The sequence below is a fragment of the Apostichopus japonicus genome, chromosome 16 (genome assembly GCF_037975245.1).
Source record: "Apostichopus japonicus isolate 1M-3 chromosome 16, ASM3797524v1, whole genome shotgun sequence".
Lineage (NCBI taxonomy): Eukaryota > Metazoa > Echinodermata > Holothuroidea > Aspidochirotida > Stichopodidae > Apostichopus > Apostichopus japonicus.
Genome location: NC_092576.1, coordinates 36,556,488 through 36,576,862, shown reverse-complemented (window position 1 = coordinate 36,576,862; position 20,375 = coordinate 36,556,488). Strand labels below are relative to the sequence as shown.

At 38.8% G+C, this 20,375-nt stretch overlaps 2 protein-coding genes and 1 long non-coding RNA gene across 8 annotated transcripts in view; 1 reads left to right on the top strand and 2 right to left on the bottom strand.

Moving 5' to 3' along the window:
* Window positions 1-11,356, bottom strand: part of LOC139982270 (autophagy-related protein 101-like) — a 112,004-nt gene extending 100,648 nt beyond the window's left edge. Inside the window, exon 1 of the mRNA XM_071994951.1 lies at window positions 11,272-11,356. The gene's annotated coding sequence lies outside the window, so the exon portion shown is untranslated. The remainder of the gene's footprint in view (window positions 1-11,271) is intronic.
* Window positions 1-20,375, bottom strand: part of LOC139982254 (uncharacterized) — a 281,036-nt gene that overhangs the window by 154,850 nt on the left and 105,811 nt on the right. The window contains exon 28 of one of the 2 annotated variants that reach the window (XM_071994907.1): window positions 19,709-20,146. The exons of the other annotated variant lie outside the window; for it this stretch is intronic. Within the exon in view, the coding sequence (XP_071851008.1) occupies window positions 20,129-20,146 (18 nt within the window). The 3' untranslated portion in view covers window positions 19,709-20,128. Of the gene's footprint in view, window positions 1-19,708; window positions 20,147-20,375 lie in introns of those variants that run through there. 2 annotated transcript variants of the gene reach the window in all.
* On the top strand, window positions 2,579-10,835 carry LOC139982276 (uncharacterized). Of its 5 annotated transcripts, none has more exons than XR_011798093.1 (5): window positions 2,579-4,832; window positions 5,368-5,510; window positions 6,301-6,475; window positions 7,840-8,006; window positions 8,876-10,835. It is a non-coding gene; the product is annotated as an uncharacterized lncRNA (long non-coding RNA). The 5 variants fall into 5 exon arrangements; XR_011798092.1 differs by having other exon boundaries at window positions 2,582-4,474; window positions 7,840-8,000; XR_011798090.1 differs by having other exon boundaries at window positions 2,582-4,540; window positions 7,840-8,000.

Sequence of the window (20,375 nt, the reverse complement as noted above, 5' to 3'; positions counted from 1 at the left end):
TAGGTTATTTCGAAGGCTTAAAGTTATGATGTATTGGCCCCATATATGCTACATATTAAAATATGGTCACCTTTGGGTAAAATTCTTAAACCGTTTGATTACCATCTAGGAGGAATTTTACCTCACTGGGAAATTCAGTCATCTATAGGTGCCTATGACATACCGATCTTGAGAGACATTTACATATTGGTATACGTTGTCGTATGTATCCGTGTCGGTTTCTTGAAAAATATACGAACTCAGAAGTTCAATGGTAATGCAGGACACTGCGAGTTTCGCCCGTGTATTATTCGACGTGCCGTGTGTATACGTACACTCAGGGACGTCGCTAGAGGGGTGGGGGTGTCTCACACCCCACCTCCAATCTTTGTAAAACTGATGATAGTTGGAAAATTTGAGTGCGACAGTCCGAATTTCTGACTGTCTCACTCTAATTTTTCCGACTGTCGCACTCTAATTTCATATATTCTTGTAATTTGTGAGTGACCTACAATTTTCGGTCAAAATTGACCTTTAATCAGTCATATTTACCACGTTTTCCTTGTCACATTTAGAAATTGTATCTCGCGATCTTTATACTCCACCATACAAAACTTCGTGTGATTTTGAATACTGTAAAAAAAAATGCCTAATAAAACTACTGTACAACGTATACGATAAAAACGCTCAATGCTTATCTACGGAAGCTTTAAAGTGCCATCAACATGAGAAAAACTTTGCCCCATAGGGTGAAATTTTTCAGTAAATTGTTTAGATAACAAGATAAAATCTTATAAAAAATAAGAAAAAAAATGTTGGATTGCTTAGTTGCTTTAACTGAGCAATTGAACAATTTTCTACAAAATGATTAATTGACAACTTATCATATCTCGTGAATTGGACATTTTGCTGCAAAATGTTCAGTTGTTCACTTCATTCCATCTGAGCAATGAAAAATTTTCTGCAAAATGTTTAATTGACAACATATCTTATCTCGTCAATTGAACATTTTTTGGCAAAATGTTCATTTGTTCACTTTATTCCAATGGAGCAATTGAAAAATTTCTGCAAAATGTTTAATTGATAACTTATTGTATCAGTCGTCAACTCAACATTTTTCTGCAAAATGTTTAAGTGTTCATTTCATTCCAAATGCTCAGTTGGAATGATGTGAACAATTGAAATTGTTTTCATGCAAGTGATAAATAGCCCCCCCCCCCCCCAAGAAAATAATATTAAGCGCGCTAGGAAAAAGCACTGTATTTTGTCGAATATAATTTGTTGAAAAAAGGTTTTCCCCTTTGTTACATTAACATAGCTTTTGTAGTTAGTAGTCTATGTAGCCTATCAAGCAGATAACTCAACTCAGTTGCTTACCCGCTTAACCAGAGTGATTAATAAGTTTGTGAAGTGAGGGCCAGTGCTACAAATGTACCGCAAAAAAATTCGGAACAAAATTGCAGTCGCGAAAGATGGGATGTCTGACTAACACTGACCGTATCGTTCACGAGTAGTGCGGGTTGGGGGGGGGGGGGGGGTTCAAGTCAGCAGTCGGAATTTTCTGGCTCCAAAACCCATCCAGTTGGAATTTCAGCCACTGCATTCCCCCCCCCCCCAACTTCAGGCCTTAGCTACGTCCCTGCGTACACTCACTTTAAAATTGCAAGGGACAACCTAAATACTATACAACCCTGTTGAATACTAAAAATATCCTAGTGGGAATGCGTGATAGTGAGTAATGATGTTAAATTTGTTGTACACATAGGTTAACGTTTCATTTATCTGTTCTTCAGGAATCACACAATAACAGAAATTCAATGATATTTAACGGTAACGGGTCTAAGACTATAGTCAACTATCCCCATTCCCTCTTTTGTTGTATGTTATTTACATTTTCTATTGTGTACTTTGCAAAGAGGGCAATTATGTAGGTGAACAGGCTCCCGGTTCCGCTTACGTTTTAGTAATCACAAATAGTATATTTCGTGATAATTTGATCAGATTCCCCGTTTCCGAACATTTCAATCTTCATAGACATTCTCTCAAAAACTAAAAATGTATTTTAATTGCCTCGAACTTCAAATTCGCTACTGAACGTAAACGTAAAGAAATCGATTGGATCTTTCGTATTAAGTCACCGGCCTCGACAAAGACTTGGGACCCCTTAAGTGCCTTAACAACTATCAGTTCTACAAACATGTTATCCGTTCTTTGCTCATTCATCCGCTTCCTGTATAGTCATGGTTTATTTGGTTTTTAATTCCATCAATGCAACTTACACTTATCTAGCGTCAAACTTTCATTGTGTTAGTATATTTTGTACTTTTCATTCGACTGCCAAGTATTGCCAACGAAGGCCCCAAGGGGACCGAAATTCTAATATATTTTCTAAAACTTTACTCCTTATTTGTCAATTAAGAGTCATCTTATTTCTCTGGTTTTCTATAATAATAATAATAATAATAATAATAATAATAATAATATATATATATATATATATATATATATATATATATATATATATATATATATATGTATATAGAAATATATATTTATGTATATATATATATATATATCTGCAGCCTTATTTTCAATGAAATGCATCATATATTTTTTTAATGCAGCTTCTTTGTTATTCCCATCCATCCATACCTATACACGTACATGCATTGCATACATACATACACTCACGCATGCACACATGCATACACCATGGAGGGAAAACTGTTTTTACCTCCAATTTACCTGTTTTTTTTTACCTGTTTTTGACCTCCATGCATACACATACTGGTAGGTATATAAATGATCCTATTCCCCAAACACACTGTTTTCATTATTTACAACTATAGTTCTAATTAAAGGCTAAGGCCATGGCATGTCGTCAACTTAAAAAACGTTAACCTTCATTTCCTGTGTGAGAGAACGCAACGTGATAGGAATGATTACGTAATATAATCTTTCATCGGCCCTCTCGATGTTGACCGCAAACGTGGAGATGTTCAACCAGACTTTGTTGTCTTTTTTCTACCACAAACATCCGCACTATTATTTGATATCGTAAATTTTCACTGTGGTAGTTGCATACACATACGTATACGTTTGTTAGACCAGGGAGTTGTTCAGACCACCAACGTATTTATACCCTGACAAGGTTAGACTGCTCATGCACGGATGCACCAAACGCAAAATCGTAGAGCCGAAGTTGCGAAAAAGTTCGAAACGCCTAAATAATAATTTTATAAAATGACGAGACCAAGAAATTGGTGTGTGGCAGAGGAAGACTTATGATTTTTCTTTTTTTCGGACTTGTCCGGACTCTACTTTTGGAACCAAAGAGCCCTTGTCACCAATTACATGAAGATTCGAAATATACCGCCGATCCCAAACAGCATTAAGGTGAGGAAAATTTTTGGACTTATTTCCGTATAATGAAATATATTTTGTGTTAAGAATAACCAAGTGGAGTTTTTGTTTCTTGCATGTATATGGGTATGCTTTTAAAATAAATTGAAAGTGCATAGCCAATCGCCCCAAATCATAGCACGCTAAAATTGCTAGGCGTTTTCAAAAAGTACTTTCCTGGAAGCATTCACTCTCCATTTGTTCTCAAATATTCTAAATGAACACCCAAAGCCATTCTTACCAAGGAAGTGATACTTCCCATGTTCGTACACTACTTGCAAGTACAACTTTCTCAGACAAATTATTCCATAACCCTCTGAGAATAAAAAGGAGTTTTGACAAATATATGGTACTTATAACTTCTGGTGTTTAAGACATTGATCTCTGGTAATTCTGCTTGGCAAACCTGAAAAGGTCAGTGAAGGATAAAATGTCTAAACCATACCATTCTTGAAAACCCGAATCAAGTCACCGCGTAATTAACCGACCTATAACCTCCATTGTGGTGGGTTAACTGTCAGAATGCACATTATCAGTGTTTTTTATCTTCATACAGAACTGACATCAACAGTGAATACTATTGTTCTCTGACTCGAGTCAAAGGACGCTTGAACCGCAGTGTGCTAATGTAACTGCCAAGCGTAACTTATTTGTGATTGCAGGTGTCCAACCGCAGTGTAGACAAGCATTTAACGTTATACCTTGAATTCGAACTTCTTCATGATCTGTCGTCATATTTTGTGTATTACTATTTTTAAGTTGTTCATGCAAACACATAATGGACACCCTATACATTGCTCTAGACTGACTTTGACGAAAAACCGTCCGTGTCATGTAGTGTGGCTTGTCTACAACCCAAACTGATTAGAAAAGATATTTCAATCAATTCTGACTTGATTGTGAGTGAAAAAATGCTACTTGAAGCAAGTGCAATAACAAGCAAAGCTGACAGCCATTTAACAAGTCAACGAGTGACACTCCTGACGGTTTCTACTACTACAATCTGTTTCTGTGATATTTTCCGACGAACAAGAAAACGGCGACCACAGTCGCGTAGTAACATACAAGTGCTACCTCCTTAAGCTTATATTATGTACGTACGTGAATTTGACATAAAACTTGAGGGTCAAAGGTGAACAAGTGAAGTACACTACATGATGTGAGTTAGTATTAAACGTTAGGCCTACTTCAAGTTGATTCAATGACTAGGATATACCGGCATTTTAAATTTATTATTCCTCTCGACAATTTACGGTACAATTAAAGGCAGGAGCCCAGGAAGTTATTGACCAAGCGATTTTGCCAATTTTTTGACAAGTTCGGTTCGTTGTAATACGCCTCAAATAGAACTTAGAAGAAAAGGGGCCTCTACGGGCTCTAACTTAGGTCCTAGGTAGCGTGCACACTATTTCTATACTGAAGTCTGTGTAGGCTAGGTCACAACATCAAAGGTGAGTCCTAATTCGATTGATGCTTCACGTTCCTTAACCTTCAGCTTTCATTTAAAAAAAAACGTGTCTTTGTTGTTTGCACCTACAAATCTGTTAAAATTTCGTAGAAAATAACATTGTCACGTCCAACTCCAACTCCAACCTAGCAAGAGCTAGGCCCTAAGCCTATTTAATCAGTGAAGCCAGGATAGTGTTAACATATCAAAATTGTTAAAACGTGAAGTGCTCCTAAATCCTAATTTCGTTCCTGTTGTCGGCTACTCCAAAATCCTAAAAGTTTATTGCAACTATATAATTAGTTTTGAATCAATATAATATAGTAACAAGGAATATTATTGCTTCAGAGACTGACATGCACCAGTGCAGTAAAATGTTTACAGTCTTCAATTTCATGGGGGTGAAAGCCTCATGTGTACCCCTTCTCCCCTCTGGGTCAGACATTGGGCCAAGATTGGGGTTGAGATATTGGAGTCCAAGGACACTAGCATATTATCATATTCAGGTTTACTAACTGCTCTTTTCCACTTTAAAACAGACCTTCAACATCAGGAAGTAAAGAGAAAAGAAAGGCTCAGCACAAGTTACCTGTGCTTCACAAAAAGAGGAAGAGTAATAAGGATCAGCCAGTTGTCAGCCCTTTAGAATTCATCAAGAAGGAAGTTAATGCAGCATTCTTAGGTGAGAACCCTTAGAAGCTGTCAGGTACGGTAGCAGTACAATATACTGCCTCAGGAATTGGAACTGTTGTGGTTTTAGAACAGGGGCCCCTACTAGCCAGATTGAGCATGCCAGACAATCTAATCTGGCCCACCAAAAAACAAAGGGAAAAAAAACCCCAACCCTTTTGGTTCACCAATTTACTGGACAAAAAAAAAATTGAAGAGAATTTGAATAAGCGTTAATTTTCAACACGAAAAAACATTGATAAAAGTTTGTCCTAGATGCTAAAACAATCATCTTCCATTTTCAGCAATCTATTTTTGGCCTTTTGTTAGTCAAAATTTCCTCCTGTGGCTACCATGGTGGGCCCGCATACTGTATGAGTAATATTCAGCAACCCACAACTAAAAGGACAGTAGGCAGCTGTTAAATTCATTTTACATCAGTTTCTGTGCAGTGTCCTTCATACTGAGCCATCTGTATGCCTCCTACTGCATGCCCATTAAGAACTGCCTCAACTGTTGACTTTTCACCAGAAATTTACAACATCAATAGAAGTATCAGTTTTTATTTGAGTGTTATCGGGGAGGGGTCAGAACCCCATTAATAATGTGTTCATTAATTGAACATTGCTTTTCAACATACTTTAACAATCATTATAGTCACTGTGTACATTTGGTTTGAATAGTATTTTTAGCTTTACAAAGTTTACGGAAAACATTTTGCATACCAACATGTATGGCATTTCCCTGTCAGTTGATGTTAGCTTTGCAGAAATTTACTTACCATCGTTTTTACTTGTCCACAGGTGTTGCAAATATTGACATAGAAAATCTAGAAGTTGGTCGGAAGTTGAGAGAAGTGAATGTGTAATTTCTCACCAAACTAAAAGAGGCTATGTTAGAATTTAACAACCACAATATCAACCACTGACTGTTATAGCAACAACTTTGGAAAACTTGGAGAATTTTTCAGAACCCACGGTGAGTAATCAGCACTTGATTATAAAGTGATTTTTATAATGGAGTGCTTCATAATTGTTTATCAAAAACCATGCAGCAGTGACTGCTTGTGTGTGCATATGTGAGAGAGAGATGCCTTAGCTCAAATTTTGAAAACTTTGATAATTCAACAAGTGCAATATGCATGAAGTTCATACTTGGTAGAAAGCTACCCCTTAGCAAATTCTCAGCTGCAATTGTTATTTAATTGCCAGTGGTCAACAGTTATAAACCCCATAAATGACCTTACTGAAGTAAAGGTTAAGTGAAATTAGTATGCTTATCCCTCAATCGAGTGCTTACCACTTGCTGTTACTTAGTACGTCAAAAATTGTTTGAGGTCCACACCACCTAAAAATCTGAAACTTTGTTAATAGGTTATCTCACCATGTACAGCTTACATATAGTTCACACTTTGAACAATTAGAAGAATGTATTCGGTATCTACCACCTTAGTAAATTCTTCACTGTTATTGCTTTGGGAGGGGCCAAAGGTCATATGAGATAACCAATGGTCTAAACCTGAAAACTCTGTGAATGAGCTAAGTCAAAGAATAAAGCTACATAGAATGTCAAATTTGTTCCTCTGATTGAATACTTGCCATCTATAATGTTAACTTTTTTGAGGTCAAATGTCATTTGAGGTACATTTTAGTTAAATTCTGAAAACATATCTCACTAAGTACAGCTTGCATGAAGTTAATGCTCAGTATGAAGACACTCTTAGTAAATACTCAGCTGATAGTGTGTTGGGAGAAGTCAAGGTCATTTGAGGTCACTAGTGGTCAACAACTGACAACTTTTCTAGCTGAAGAAGTGAAGTTTTGGTAAATTTCAAATTTGATAGGAATTAAGCATTTGTCTTCTTTTTTTTTGGCTGTTTCGGTCAACGTCACTCAAGGTCAGTTAATTTCAGTCTGAAAAACTTCTTGAACATGGTACCTCACCATGCACATGGCAATATTAGCCCTAGACAAGAAGAACAACATGAACAGATCTTTTACTTGACATGTGGATTCCTACATACATCATAATATTAAAAACCTTTGAAAACATGATAACTCAGGGTTGTCCACACCATATCTTTGAGTACACATTTAGTTCTCCTTTGCTAATAGTTGCAAGAGATTTTTTTTCCATTTCACTGTGGATCCCATGTACTCAGTAGAACTCTCCCCTCCAATGCCCTACAATAACAATAGGCAAAGGAATCACTAAGCCCTGTGGCTTTCTGTTTGCATGTCAATTACACCTGATCTTTGAGGACAAAAGTCTGACATTACGCTACTTTGACTTAAGTTACTGATATATTCATTTTCACATTTTGTAACAAATTTTTCTTTCAGGCAAATGGATACCATTATGAAGTTATTGGTGGCATCCACAATCTGACAGCCTGTAAGGAGCTGAGAGAGAGAAATCCAGACAAGAATGTAAAGATACAAAACTTTGGTTAGCAAACAAGCACATCAAAATAGGGGAAACCAGGCATCAGATGAGCATTGAGGTAAAGGTGACTACTATGAATTTTGCTTTTATAGAAGAATTTTTGCCGAGCAGTTATTCATCTCATTCCTCCATATTGTATATTCAGGTTGCAATGACCTATGCATTAAGACATTGAAAGTGTGTATGGAAAGTCCTTGTCTACACATAACACATAACTTTGTGTTGTGCACACAGAATCGCTCTCTTACAGTATGTGAATTTTCAAATAATTGTTATCTAATCACTCTCATAGGAAGGATTAGGTACAATATTGTAGTTCCTTTGCAAGTTGGACCATTAACAGTATTACGCAACAGTTGCCATGGTAGTGGTTAGTTTTCCCAATAGGGGTCATTCATTGTGGGGTATTGCATGGTCACCGGAAGTGTTTGACTGAGGGAGGGGTAAAAGTTGTCTGTGTGGGGTGTCCAATTTTATGTCAAACAGTCCTCTTCAATGACTGGGTTGATTTTCTTAAAACTTGGTATGAAGGTGTTTTAGGGTTAAAGTCTATGTCTAGCAGACCCCCCCCCCCCCCAGAAACATAGGTCAAATGTCACATCAAATTAAATTCAATGTTTTAATTCAATATTACTCCAAGGGGACACATTACATTCAAATGGAATCTTCACTTGTATAATGGGAACAACATGTAGGCTACTAATACAGGCAGAAATGTGACCTCTGTCATAGTATTACTCAGATTGTAGAGGACAGCAGAGTGATAGCACTGCAATCATATGACAGTATAGTTCTGCTAACTTATCATATCAAAAAACATTTGCAGTCTTTGTTCATTTGTTTTTTTACTATCAATGCAACAGATAAAAAATAAATAAAATGGTTAGACTGTCAGTGTAGAATAAAGTTTTATTTCTCTCTTTTTTTCTGAAGATGACACAGAAATGCTCACACTGAGTCTGTTTGGTCTGGCCATTGCGTTCAAGAGGAAAACCATTGCAAGGAAACTTTGATGGGATGATGGCACAGAACTTAATGTGACTATTGTTGCTAGGGATGATCCTAGATCACAGAGGATGAAAAAAAAGTTTATAGCACTGATTAAAAGAAGCGTATTGATTTTGGTGAAGGTCAAAGGTCATTTGGGGACAACAGGGAGGTTAATTGTCTTGTAGGGTATATGTGTTCAGGAAGTGGCAACACTGAAACAGCCACATGGTCTTCTACTCTGCAAATCCTAAAATGCTTGTTTTAAGTGTGTGTGAAATAAAAAGGGGGGGAGGGGGGGGGGTAAGGTTACAGTGACTTTCTCTTATTATTGTATTTTTTTGGTGAAAAATTATTAGTAGGGGTATCAGTATGCCCATTAGAGCAATCTGAGAGTCTGAATAGTACATCCTTCAGAACTGCATTGTAAGCCACTTATTGTTGTTATTAATGATGTAATTTCTTATTGCTAACTGACACTCCGAGCAGTAGGGGGTGTATCGGTACGGACTTCAGAACTGCATTCTTAGCCACCTAATGGTGTTATTATGTTATTTCAGAACTAATGGTGTAACTTCTTGGTGCTAAATGACACTCCAACCATTAGCGGGGCGTTTTGGTACACCTCTCAGAACTGTTTTGCAAGCCACTAAATTTTGTTACTTCTTGGTGCTAAAGACACTCCAACCAGTAGCGGGGCGTATTGGTACGGCCCTTAATGGTGTTAGTTCTTGGTGCTAAATGACACTCCAACCAGTAGCGGGGCGTATTGGTACGCCCCTTAGAACTGTATTGCAAGCCACTAAATTTTGTAACTTCTTGTTGCTAAATGACACTCCAACCAGTAGTGGGGCGTATTGGTACGCCCCTCAGAACTGTATTGCAAGCCACTAAATGTTGTTACTTCTTGGTGCTAAATGACACTCCAACCAGTAGCGGGGCGTATTGGTACGCCCCTTAGAACTGTATTGCAAGCCACTAAATTTTGTTACTTCTTGGTGCTAAATGACACTCCAACCAGTAGCGGGGCGTATTGGTACGCCCCTTAGAACTGTATTGCACGCCACTAAATTTTTTTACTTCTTGGTGCTAAATGACACTCCAACCAGTAGCGGGGCGTATTGGTACGCCCCTTAATGGTGTTAGTTCTTGGTGCTAAATGACACTCCAACCAGTTGCGGGGCGTATTGGTACGCCCCTCAGAACTGTATTGCAAGCCACTAAATGTTGTTACTTCTTGGTGCTAAATGACACTCCAACCAGTAGCGGGGCGTATTGGTACGCCCCTTAATGGTGTTAGTTCTTGGTGCTAAATGACACTCCAACCAGTTGCGGGGCGTATTGGTACGCCCCTCAGAACTGTATTGCAAGCCACTAAATGTTGTTACTTCTTGGTGCTAAATGACACTCCAACCAGTAGCAGGGCGTATTGGTACGCCCCTTAATGGTGTTAGTTCTTGGTGCTAAATGACACTCCAACCTGTAGCGGGGCGTATTGGTACGCCCCTTAGAACTGTATTGCAAGCCACTAAATTTTGTAACTTCTTGTTGCTAAATGACACTCCAACCAGTAGTGGGGCGTATTGGTACGCCCCTCAGAACTGTATTGCAAGCCACTAAATGTTGTTACTTCTTGGTGCTAAATGACACTCCAACCAGTAGCGGGGCGTATTGGTACGCCCCTCAGAACTGTATTGTAAGCCATTAATGGTGTTTCTTCTTGGTGCTAAATGACACTCCCTTGCAGTTGTGGGGTGTATTTGTTTCACTGATTCACTTTTGTACAGGGACAAGAGGTATTTTTCTTCCTTTATTCATGTAAGAAATTAACCTACTAAATTTCAGTTTATGGTCATGTAGATAAAATATAACATGAAATACATAAGTTGGTACAAACAAAGAATAATTTTCTGATTGTGTTATTTTTTGTCTCAAATTTATGTATCTGCAGTATGATTACAATGCATTTGCCTTTTTAACTCACATTTTGAAGGTTTAAAGACAATGACTGTCATAGCGTAGATTTTTCCCTTATATATACCATATTTTTATACCCGAGTGCAAACGTCATTAAAAGCAATATAATTTCTGGTAAATTTATCAATGTTGAACAAAAAGTTTTTTTTTTCTTGGATAAAAGTCAGGTTTAAATAGTTCCTAGAAACCCTAAATGTTTCCTAGCCTCTTCTAGGCTGGATCAAGGCTAGACCAGGCATAGTCAGTAGGCGAATGGAAGGGTTAACATTAACTTTTACTAGAAGTAAGGCCAGGAAATCCTCTGCAAAGGCGAAGATATGTTTAACAATACACATGAAGCTTAAACATTACGAATGTATATTTACAAGCTTCACAAACCACTACTCAAGCTTATCGTGGGGTCTCTTCCATTGTATCGGGATAACGTACAATTGCACCAGACCAAGGAAAACGTAAACATCGGCCTATGACGTTATAAAACAATGTTTTTGATCATCGAAGTAGTTCTATGTAGAACGCCGAAAGGGTAAATAATTATGGGAACATGAACTTGCTGTAATTACAAGTGGTTGTTGCTGCATGCCGTAGTTTAGTTACATGGATATACACAGTGGCGGAGCTAGCGGTATTGGTCAAGGGGGGCGAGAATGGTCTGTAGGGGCGCTTCCGACACTATCTAAGCGGAGCGCCACCACAAGTTGGCGCGAAGCGTACCGAAATTTTTGAGTAAAGATACTCTCTAGATCGCCGGAAATGACCCTCTCCTGGCCTTGCTAATTTGCAGATAAACGAAGAATAAATAGGTGTCATCGCCAAAAAAATGTGACAAATGTCAATAGGTAGATGAGAGCGCAATAAAAAAGGCAATAATCGCGAATAAGTTAAAAGTGGTAAAAAGCTGAAAAGGGCGCCAGCAGTCCATTTGAGTCCGTCAGGGGGGGGGGGGCATCCGCCCCCGACTGTATATGGACGCTCCGCCACTGGATATATACATAATGATCCTAATGTGATACAAGTTACATCTTGAAATAACGACCAAGAGCATTTTTTCTAAAACGTGCAGTCGTAACACAAGAATGATGCATTTTCATATAAATGTTAGAGCCGGTAAATGGATTGGCTAGAAAGAGGTAATAACATGGAAAATTTCACAAGAAAACTATCGACTAAATGATAACTTTCTAGACTCTGAGATCTGATAATAGCATGTCAGTATCGTTTCAATTACTGTGCGAATTGTGCAACTTTCTAACATTGCGAAATTGTAAAGTGATAAGAAAGTCCACATCATCACACCAAACTTCGTCAAAATAAATACTGTCGAAAGGCATGTAGAAGGGCCGTAGGGCGGGGAGGGGTGGAGCTATCCACTTCATAAACTATAATTCTACGATAGTATGAACGCCTGGACAGTATGCGCTATTTCAGTGGTTTTAGAAATGTTCATAACATTTCTTCCGATTTTGTTAGTCATTAGAGTGCAAAATCAAGATTCTAGGCTCGTATTTCAGGAATGGCGTTCGAAAAGAACACAAGGTTTAATCTAAGCGCTCATCACGCATTTGGTTTTTACGAGTTTTGTAAGAATAACAATACACGTAGAGAATTCCTAAGATTCAAATTACGTGAACAGTGTAGCTGTCTAATGTGAAACTACGGTATATATGTTTATTACATTTATGTATGTGTTTCATCTAGGCCTACCAGCTTCATTATTAACCCCTATTAATCAGTGTTCCAATGATTTAATTGAGAACGTTGAATCACTGCGAATATAAGTATATACCAGGGCCTTTTCAACATACTAATTTACTAAATTACACTCAGCTCATTGACCGTTCCCCAGTATCCCCCTTTTGGCATGTAAAACAAGTAACGAATGTTAAGATGCAATTTACAAGGCCTGGGAAGTGCCTTTTCTGGCAATCTGGGAAGTTTTTTTCGGAGAAAAATTTCCTTGCTTAAGCTAAGCGCAAACCGATAGTAGAAGACGGCTGAGATATGGTCATAATGGTCCTTTCTAACCCCCCCCCCCACCTCCCTTGTCTCTATGGCTACGATGAAAAGTTTAATAACTTCCCAGTTTCTGTATATAGTCTATGTATATTTACATGTACGTCACGTATGTATATATTATGTATGTAGCCTATGTATTTATATGCATAAGATGTACGTATGTGTAAGAAATATAGGAAAAATCAATGACCAAAAAGTTGATCTACAAGAAATCCGGAGTTGTAGTATTTACTGCGGGCGTTTCTTTGCTTTGTTACGACTACGTGTCCGTGTGTTCCCACAATCAAGATTGTCGTGGTTAGGTGGAGGATGGGGAGGTGAAACGGCGAAGGATATGAGTTAGAAAATGATATTACACCGCCTGCACCCCCCCCCCCCTTCTCTGAATACTACATCTGTAAAAGTATACAACATTCTTTCATTTCCTGACCTTAGGGTCGAGTTATCAGTGCTTTGTCACAGTAATACATCTAATAGTAATAACACCATCTTTGGTAATAGTGTGTTTGTTCGAACGACGCGACATTTACAACCAGTTGTAGGGAGCGCACAGGATCAGATGGTGGGGGTGGGGTGGGATGCTCTCCTCTCCCGACAGGTTATCTTATGGGTTTGAAACTTTACGCAAGTTGGAGTACGGCTAGTGGCGAATCAATGATTTTATAAAGGACGGGTGCAACCTTGAGATCTGTAAATCCTACTCCAATGTTAGTGGTATGGGTGCGCAGGAGGAAGGGTCGGGGGTATGCACCCATGGGCGGCTATCATGGGGCGCGGGGGACATGTCCCCCAAAATTTTAGGTGGGGAGGATATAGTATCTAATATCCCCCCAATATTTGGTGGCATAGTTTTGTTGTGTGGCTTTAAATTGAAAATGATGCGTGAGATTATTTATCCAAATATTTGGCGGTGGCTAAAACTTCATCCAACACATACTGCATGAGGTAATTGACTCTTCGTGGTCGTTTCTGTGACCGTATAGCAAGTTGTCACTCATGATTATTATCATAATGTCTGTACATCTCTTGTGTATGAGTGTAAGTACCAGGCGCGTATCCAGGATTTTCAAACCCGGGGGGCGCGAATTACTATCTAAGCGGAGCGCCACCATCGGTTGGCGCGCAGCGTACAAGAAAATTTATTGTTTTGAAACCCCCAGATCACCGGAAACGGCAATTCTCGGGCTTAAAATGGCCAACCAGATGTACACTTTTTGCCTGAGAACCAAGTATTTCCTAATAGTTTTTTTTTTTTTCCATCCATAACCTTTTTGAAGATTGTCAACCCGGCAAACATCATGTTCGACTTGATCGCATCTCCTGTGGGTCTTTGCTTTTGTAGGTGATTCTACGTCGCGGCCCACAATACCCGTCAGCCCCACTTTTCAAGGTTTTAAGCCCCATATTTGTTCAGAATTTGACAATTCACATTTCTCGTAAATAAACTCACTTCAAAACATACCCATAATCTTGTACAAAATTTCATCTATGGACAACCAATATAGAAAAAACTTCCTTCAACCCCTAACAGACCGGTCAAAATTGCACGAGTAGAGGGAAGTGTGATGTAGAATGTTGGTCAGAAATTTTCGAAATTTCAGACACAGTTAATTTATTGGTGTACAAATATTAAAACCTGTATGACGGCTATTATAAAGCTTGGTTGAAGGAAATGAAAAAATAGCAGATATTTCCGAAACCGAACACTACACACATAGGCGTAGGAGGCGCGGCGGCAGTGGCGGAGCCAGGGGTATTGGTCAGGAGTGGCGAGAATGGTCTGAAGGGGCGCTTTCGACACTATCTAAGCGGAGCGCCACCACTGGTTGGCGCGTAGCGTACAGAAAATTTTTGAGTAAAGATACTCCCTAGATCGCAGGAAATGACCCTTTCCGGGCCTGGCTAATTTGCAGATAAACGAAGAATAAGGTGTCATCGCCAAATTACACCAACAAAATGTGACAAATGGCAATAAGTAGATGAGAGCGCAATAAAAAAGTCAATAATCTAGAATAATTAAAAAAGTGATAAAGAGCTGAAAAAGGCGCCAGCAGTTCATTTGAGTCTGTCAGGGGGGGGGGGCATCCGCCCCCCTGACCATATGGACACTCCGCCACTACGCGACGGGGGTGCAGGCCCTAATTCGCCATTACTAATGTAAAAGAGAGTTTTGACATAATTGGACCTCCATGCTTTTTATACATCTACATGAGACATGTCGTTGTTTACATTAGCATCCCGCGGTATACTGCGCAATTTTAACGGACCGTACGGTACATGATGGCATGCGATGTAATAACTGATGCTTGCTTATATGATATTGCCATTAACACGTTGAACGCGCGCTTCGCGCTCGAAAAGTTTGGTTATTTTTTCAGGCAAGTCGGACGGTTTTGAGGCTTTTCATTCTGGAACGCCATTTCCATGCTCCCCGATATGATGTGATATCTGCTGTTTGCGTTACAAATTCGAACAGGCGCGTAGCGAGGAATTTGCCAAGGGAGGGGCGAAGCCTGTAGGCAAATTATCTAAGCGTAGCGCCACCATAGGTTGGCGCGAAGCGTACAAGAAAATTTTGGCCGAAAATGTCTCCCAGATCGCTGGAAATGACACTTCCCAGGCTTTGTAAGTTGCCTCTAAGCACTTTCTATTTTGAAATTACTTAGCGATATCATTTAAAAAATGCTGAATGGGGGGGGGCGGGCGGTCGCCCCCATCCCAAAATGCGTCATGTTCCCCGACGACACGGTCGAGTTCGAGACCAGCCACAGTTGGTTTCATAGCACAATTCTACACACGCGTTATGATAGACCATATATAGTATATATATAGATCATTAGTGAGAGAGGAAAATGGAAACGTCAAAAAATGGAGTTGTCGGTGTAAGGGGTGAGGTGAGTCACACTTTTACGAAATCATTGATCCGTCACTGGCTACCCTTCAGCGCTGTAATGATGTCACTGTTCCTCTTTCTCTTCCCGGTGTCTTCGCGTTTTCCTTTTACTCCCTCTTTTTCTCTCTTTCTTCTTTTCTTTTCCCTCCTTCCTCCTCTTCTCCTCTTCTCCTCTTTTTTTTGCCCTCTTTTTTCCTTTTTCTTCTCTTTTTTTCTCTTCTCTTTTTCTTACCCGGGGGGCGCGCGCCCCCAACCCCCCTCCCTGGATACGCACCTGAGTACGTACAACCATATATATGATCCACATCGATATGGATTCACTGGGTTTCTATTTGGCATGTTTCCTATAAGATTTCTAATCGCAGGCGTGTAGCCAAGGGGGGGGTGGGGCGAAAGGTGAGACCACCCCAACTCGAGCATATTGTTTGTATTTTTTTTATGATAACGAAGTTTTATAGTCGCCGGTAGGTTTTAATATTTGTACACCAATAAATTAACTTTCTATATTGGTTATCCATAGATGGATTTTGTGTTTAGAAGTGAATTTATTATTCAAATTCTGAACAAATAATGGGCTTAAAACCCTGAAAATTCGGGCTGACGGGTAGTGTGGGCCGTTACGTAGTATTAGCTACAAAAGAAATGATCCACAGGAGATGCAATGAGGTCGAACATGACGGTGTGCTGGTGACAATCTAGAAAAAGGTTATGGATGAAAAAAAAAACTATTGGGAAAAACTTGGTTCTCAGGCAAAAGTGTACATCTGGTTGGTCATTTTCAAGCCTGAGAATTGCCATTTCCGGTGATGTGGGGGCTATCAAAACCAGAAATGTTCTTGTACGCCGCGCGCCAACTAATAGTGGTGCCCCGCTTTGATAGTCATTCGCGCTCCCCCCCCCCCCCCAGGTTTGAAAATCCTGGATAAGCGGCTATATCTATATATATATATATATATATATATATATATATATATATATATATATATATATATATATATATATATATATACATATATATATACATATATATATATGTATATATATATACACATACATATATATATACACATATTTATATATACGCGAAAAATTTGTCGGGGATGAAAATTGCTACGCGCCTGCATCCGAGCAAATGTCCCCCCCCCCCCCAAAAAAAAAAATATTTGAAACAAATCGCCGCCCCTGCATGCACCCGTAGTTGTGAACCAATTTTCCCGGCTGAATGTTAAAATCCCCCGACTGCACAACATTTTCCCGAATGATGATAGGAAGTGTGTATGTGGGAAGGGGTTGGGTATTTTCCCGGTGTTCCGCACGACACTGAAATAGTGTAAATGTCTTGCTTCGTAATAAATGAGGAAGCAGCAGCACATGATTTGATTTCATTTATTCATTACATAATTTATATAAAATTTATAAGAAAGGAGTTAAAAAATACGTTAACAGGAAGTATAACTAATATAAAAAGGTGAAATCATATACATCGTGTATTTCAAATATAAGGAGGGAAACAATTTAACCCTCCAGTGTAGTAAATCCATTTTTCGTGTTTCTGCAGCGTTGGGCCATACATTGAATGCATTGTTTGATAAACAGTTGAATAAGCCATTGCTCTGATATTAAGTTGTATCACTGGGCTGACGAACTTCCGACAGATTATTTACCCACAGGTTGGAACGTTATCCGTGCATCTGTCCACTACAACTACGGTGCCCGTCAAAATACGCGTTTTCTCATGCACAGAGTCATTGGCTATTGACGTTGTGCATCAAGTTCCCTGACACCCTACCTCGTCAGGACATATGTGAGTCCCCACCATGCCGTGTAACATGAATCGTTCATTAACCTAATCACCTGTTTTGAAGTTTTACATCCATTTGTGCACTTCCGTACATCCGTAGAGAATATTTCTAAATGGGTCTATCAATTAATTGACCTTTTGACCTTTAACTCCTGGTCAAGTAAGGCCATATTTTAAAGTTAGGTAATATCACGTGGGACGACGAGTTTGAGTTGAAAACACAAAGTTTAGTAAGATGTTACTTTACCTTTACTAAAACTTATGATTTTTACGTGAAACATCGTCGTTTGAGCAAAACTGTTGCAGTATAACCATCACATGTTCACTTTCTACCAATCAGAGTAGTGTAATATGACAACCGATCATATAAGATAATTACATAAGGTTCTGGGAAATCAGTCAAAGATAAGTATAATTTACATTACAAATATAGTACAATTTACAAGCAATCACATATTAGTATTGTTCTAATACTGTGTCTTTGCAATGGTTATTTTACAGAAAGCGTTAAGAAGCCGAACACTCTCACAATATTGTCATTCCTTAATATTTTGTATGACATATAGACAATACAAAATACATCAAAGAGTTTAACACTTATATCAAAATAGTTTATAAATTCGCAAAAATAAATATATACATTTAAAATGAATTACGATGTAGGGAATGGATAGTTCATGTTCTTTATTTTTAAATTCATGATTTGTAAAGAAACTTACTTTTACATTTAATTGTAAATTAAACTAAAAGTAACTACATAATTTTATAGTTTTATCACTCCTATGGCTGTATATTCTACCAATTATTATTCTCGTCATATTTTGTTAAGTTTTCGATTTTCTTTTTGTTCTAAATCGTAAGATACTTGTAATTTTCCAAGAGATGAGAAGACGTACCGATTAAGTTCGGACATTTTAATGACGTAATTAAATCGTCATATCCTCTCCACTCCAACACTGATGCATTGACTGACACCATCCATATCCACTCACGCATTGATTATCGCTCTCGAAGTACTATATTTTATATGAAACATATGTCGCAAAAGTAATTGCCACGAAGGTAAAATCCATAAAGACTGTTAAATGAGAGTTCTTTCTTTTAAGATTCCTGGGTTTCGTGATGGTTGGTGCTTGTACTTATGTGACACCTTATGCGATATGAACATCAATGTTCATATCACTATGAACAACGAGGCTTTAGAGGAAGTATCCAGCTTCAAATACCTGGGAGTGACTCTGACCAAGGACGGCACCTCTGCAAAAGAGATCCAGATTCGGATTGCCTCAGCTACAGCAGCAATGACCAGGCTAAATGTGATCTGGAAGAGTAACATCAACTTCTCCACCAAATTCAGGCTCTACAAGTCACTGGTCATTTCCATCTTACTCTATGGTTGCGAGACGTGGACACCCCTGGCTGAAAGCGTGAGGCGAATCCAGGCTTTCGAGACCAAAAGCCTGAGAAAACTGCTCCGCATCTTATACACCGACCGTAAGACCAACGAATATGTTCGAGAAACGGTCGGGGACCTGGTGGGCCCATATGAATTACTCCTGTCAACAGTCAAACGCCGGAAACTGGCGTGGTTTGGCCACGTCACAAGACATGACAGCCTCTCCAAGCTAATACCCCAGGGCACTGTGGAGGGCGGTTGCAGACGAGGACGCCAGAGAAGAAAATGGTCCGACAACGTGAAGGACTGGACCGGCCTGGACATTCCAGACCTGCTCGCCAATGCTGCTAACAGATCTGCATGGAGGACGATGTCAGCTGCAACCGTTATGTCTCCCCGACAACTTCACAGTCATGGGACTGAGTGAGTGAGTGATACACCAACAGTTACACATTGGAAACGTGAAAGTAACGTCTTTCTAATACTACCACGAACTTGAACTTTATCTACAGTGTTACGTAACCTTCTTTCAAACTATATCTATGTCACAATGTGAAATCTCAAAACCGAGGGCAGCCAAACTCATCAATATTCCATTTTCTTTGTAAGTACTCCATCAAGTACAATTCGATGAAAAAGTTTTTTTTTTCTCAAATATTTGTTTTTATTCTTTTCGGGTCTAACTTATTGATAAGCATAATTGGCAGAAGAAATATCCATGAAGTGATATAAAAAACAAATTGCTAAACAGAATAAACATATTTGCAAATCTCAGCATAAAATCGAGTGAGCTAAAAACAAGTATGATGATTTAAACTTAACTACACAACAAACAGTCCCCTAAGCAATAACGTAAACAAATATCGACATATAGTATATGAAAACAGCGATGGTGATTAAAGTAAAGTGAACGATTTAAAGAGGACGATGGCCAATGTTGTAACAACGTCACAATTACGTTATAGAGACCCGAATTCCTTTTGAAGTTTCCCAATACCCCCCAACTTGTTTTGTGTAAACCTCGGGCAAGCAATATTCGATGAACTGAGTGGTGTGTAATAACTCCAGCGTGATCAGAACAGGTTGTCTTCAGGAACATGAACTTGCGTAATTGATCTACCAGGATCCAACCTTCTACAGGACAAAGAAGAATAAAAACCATGCAAACAGATTGCTTGGGTATAGGCCTAGTCATTTACATTAATATTCTTTTATTTTCTTTTTGGGCGGGCCCGTTTCCCCAGCGGCAGGTCTGGTGTATAAGAGTGGATGAATAAGAGTGGAATTATAATATAACGGAATAATGTTTACTAATAAGTTACTGCTTTTCTCCTCTAAACATTAAAAGTTATTCAATCAGAAT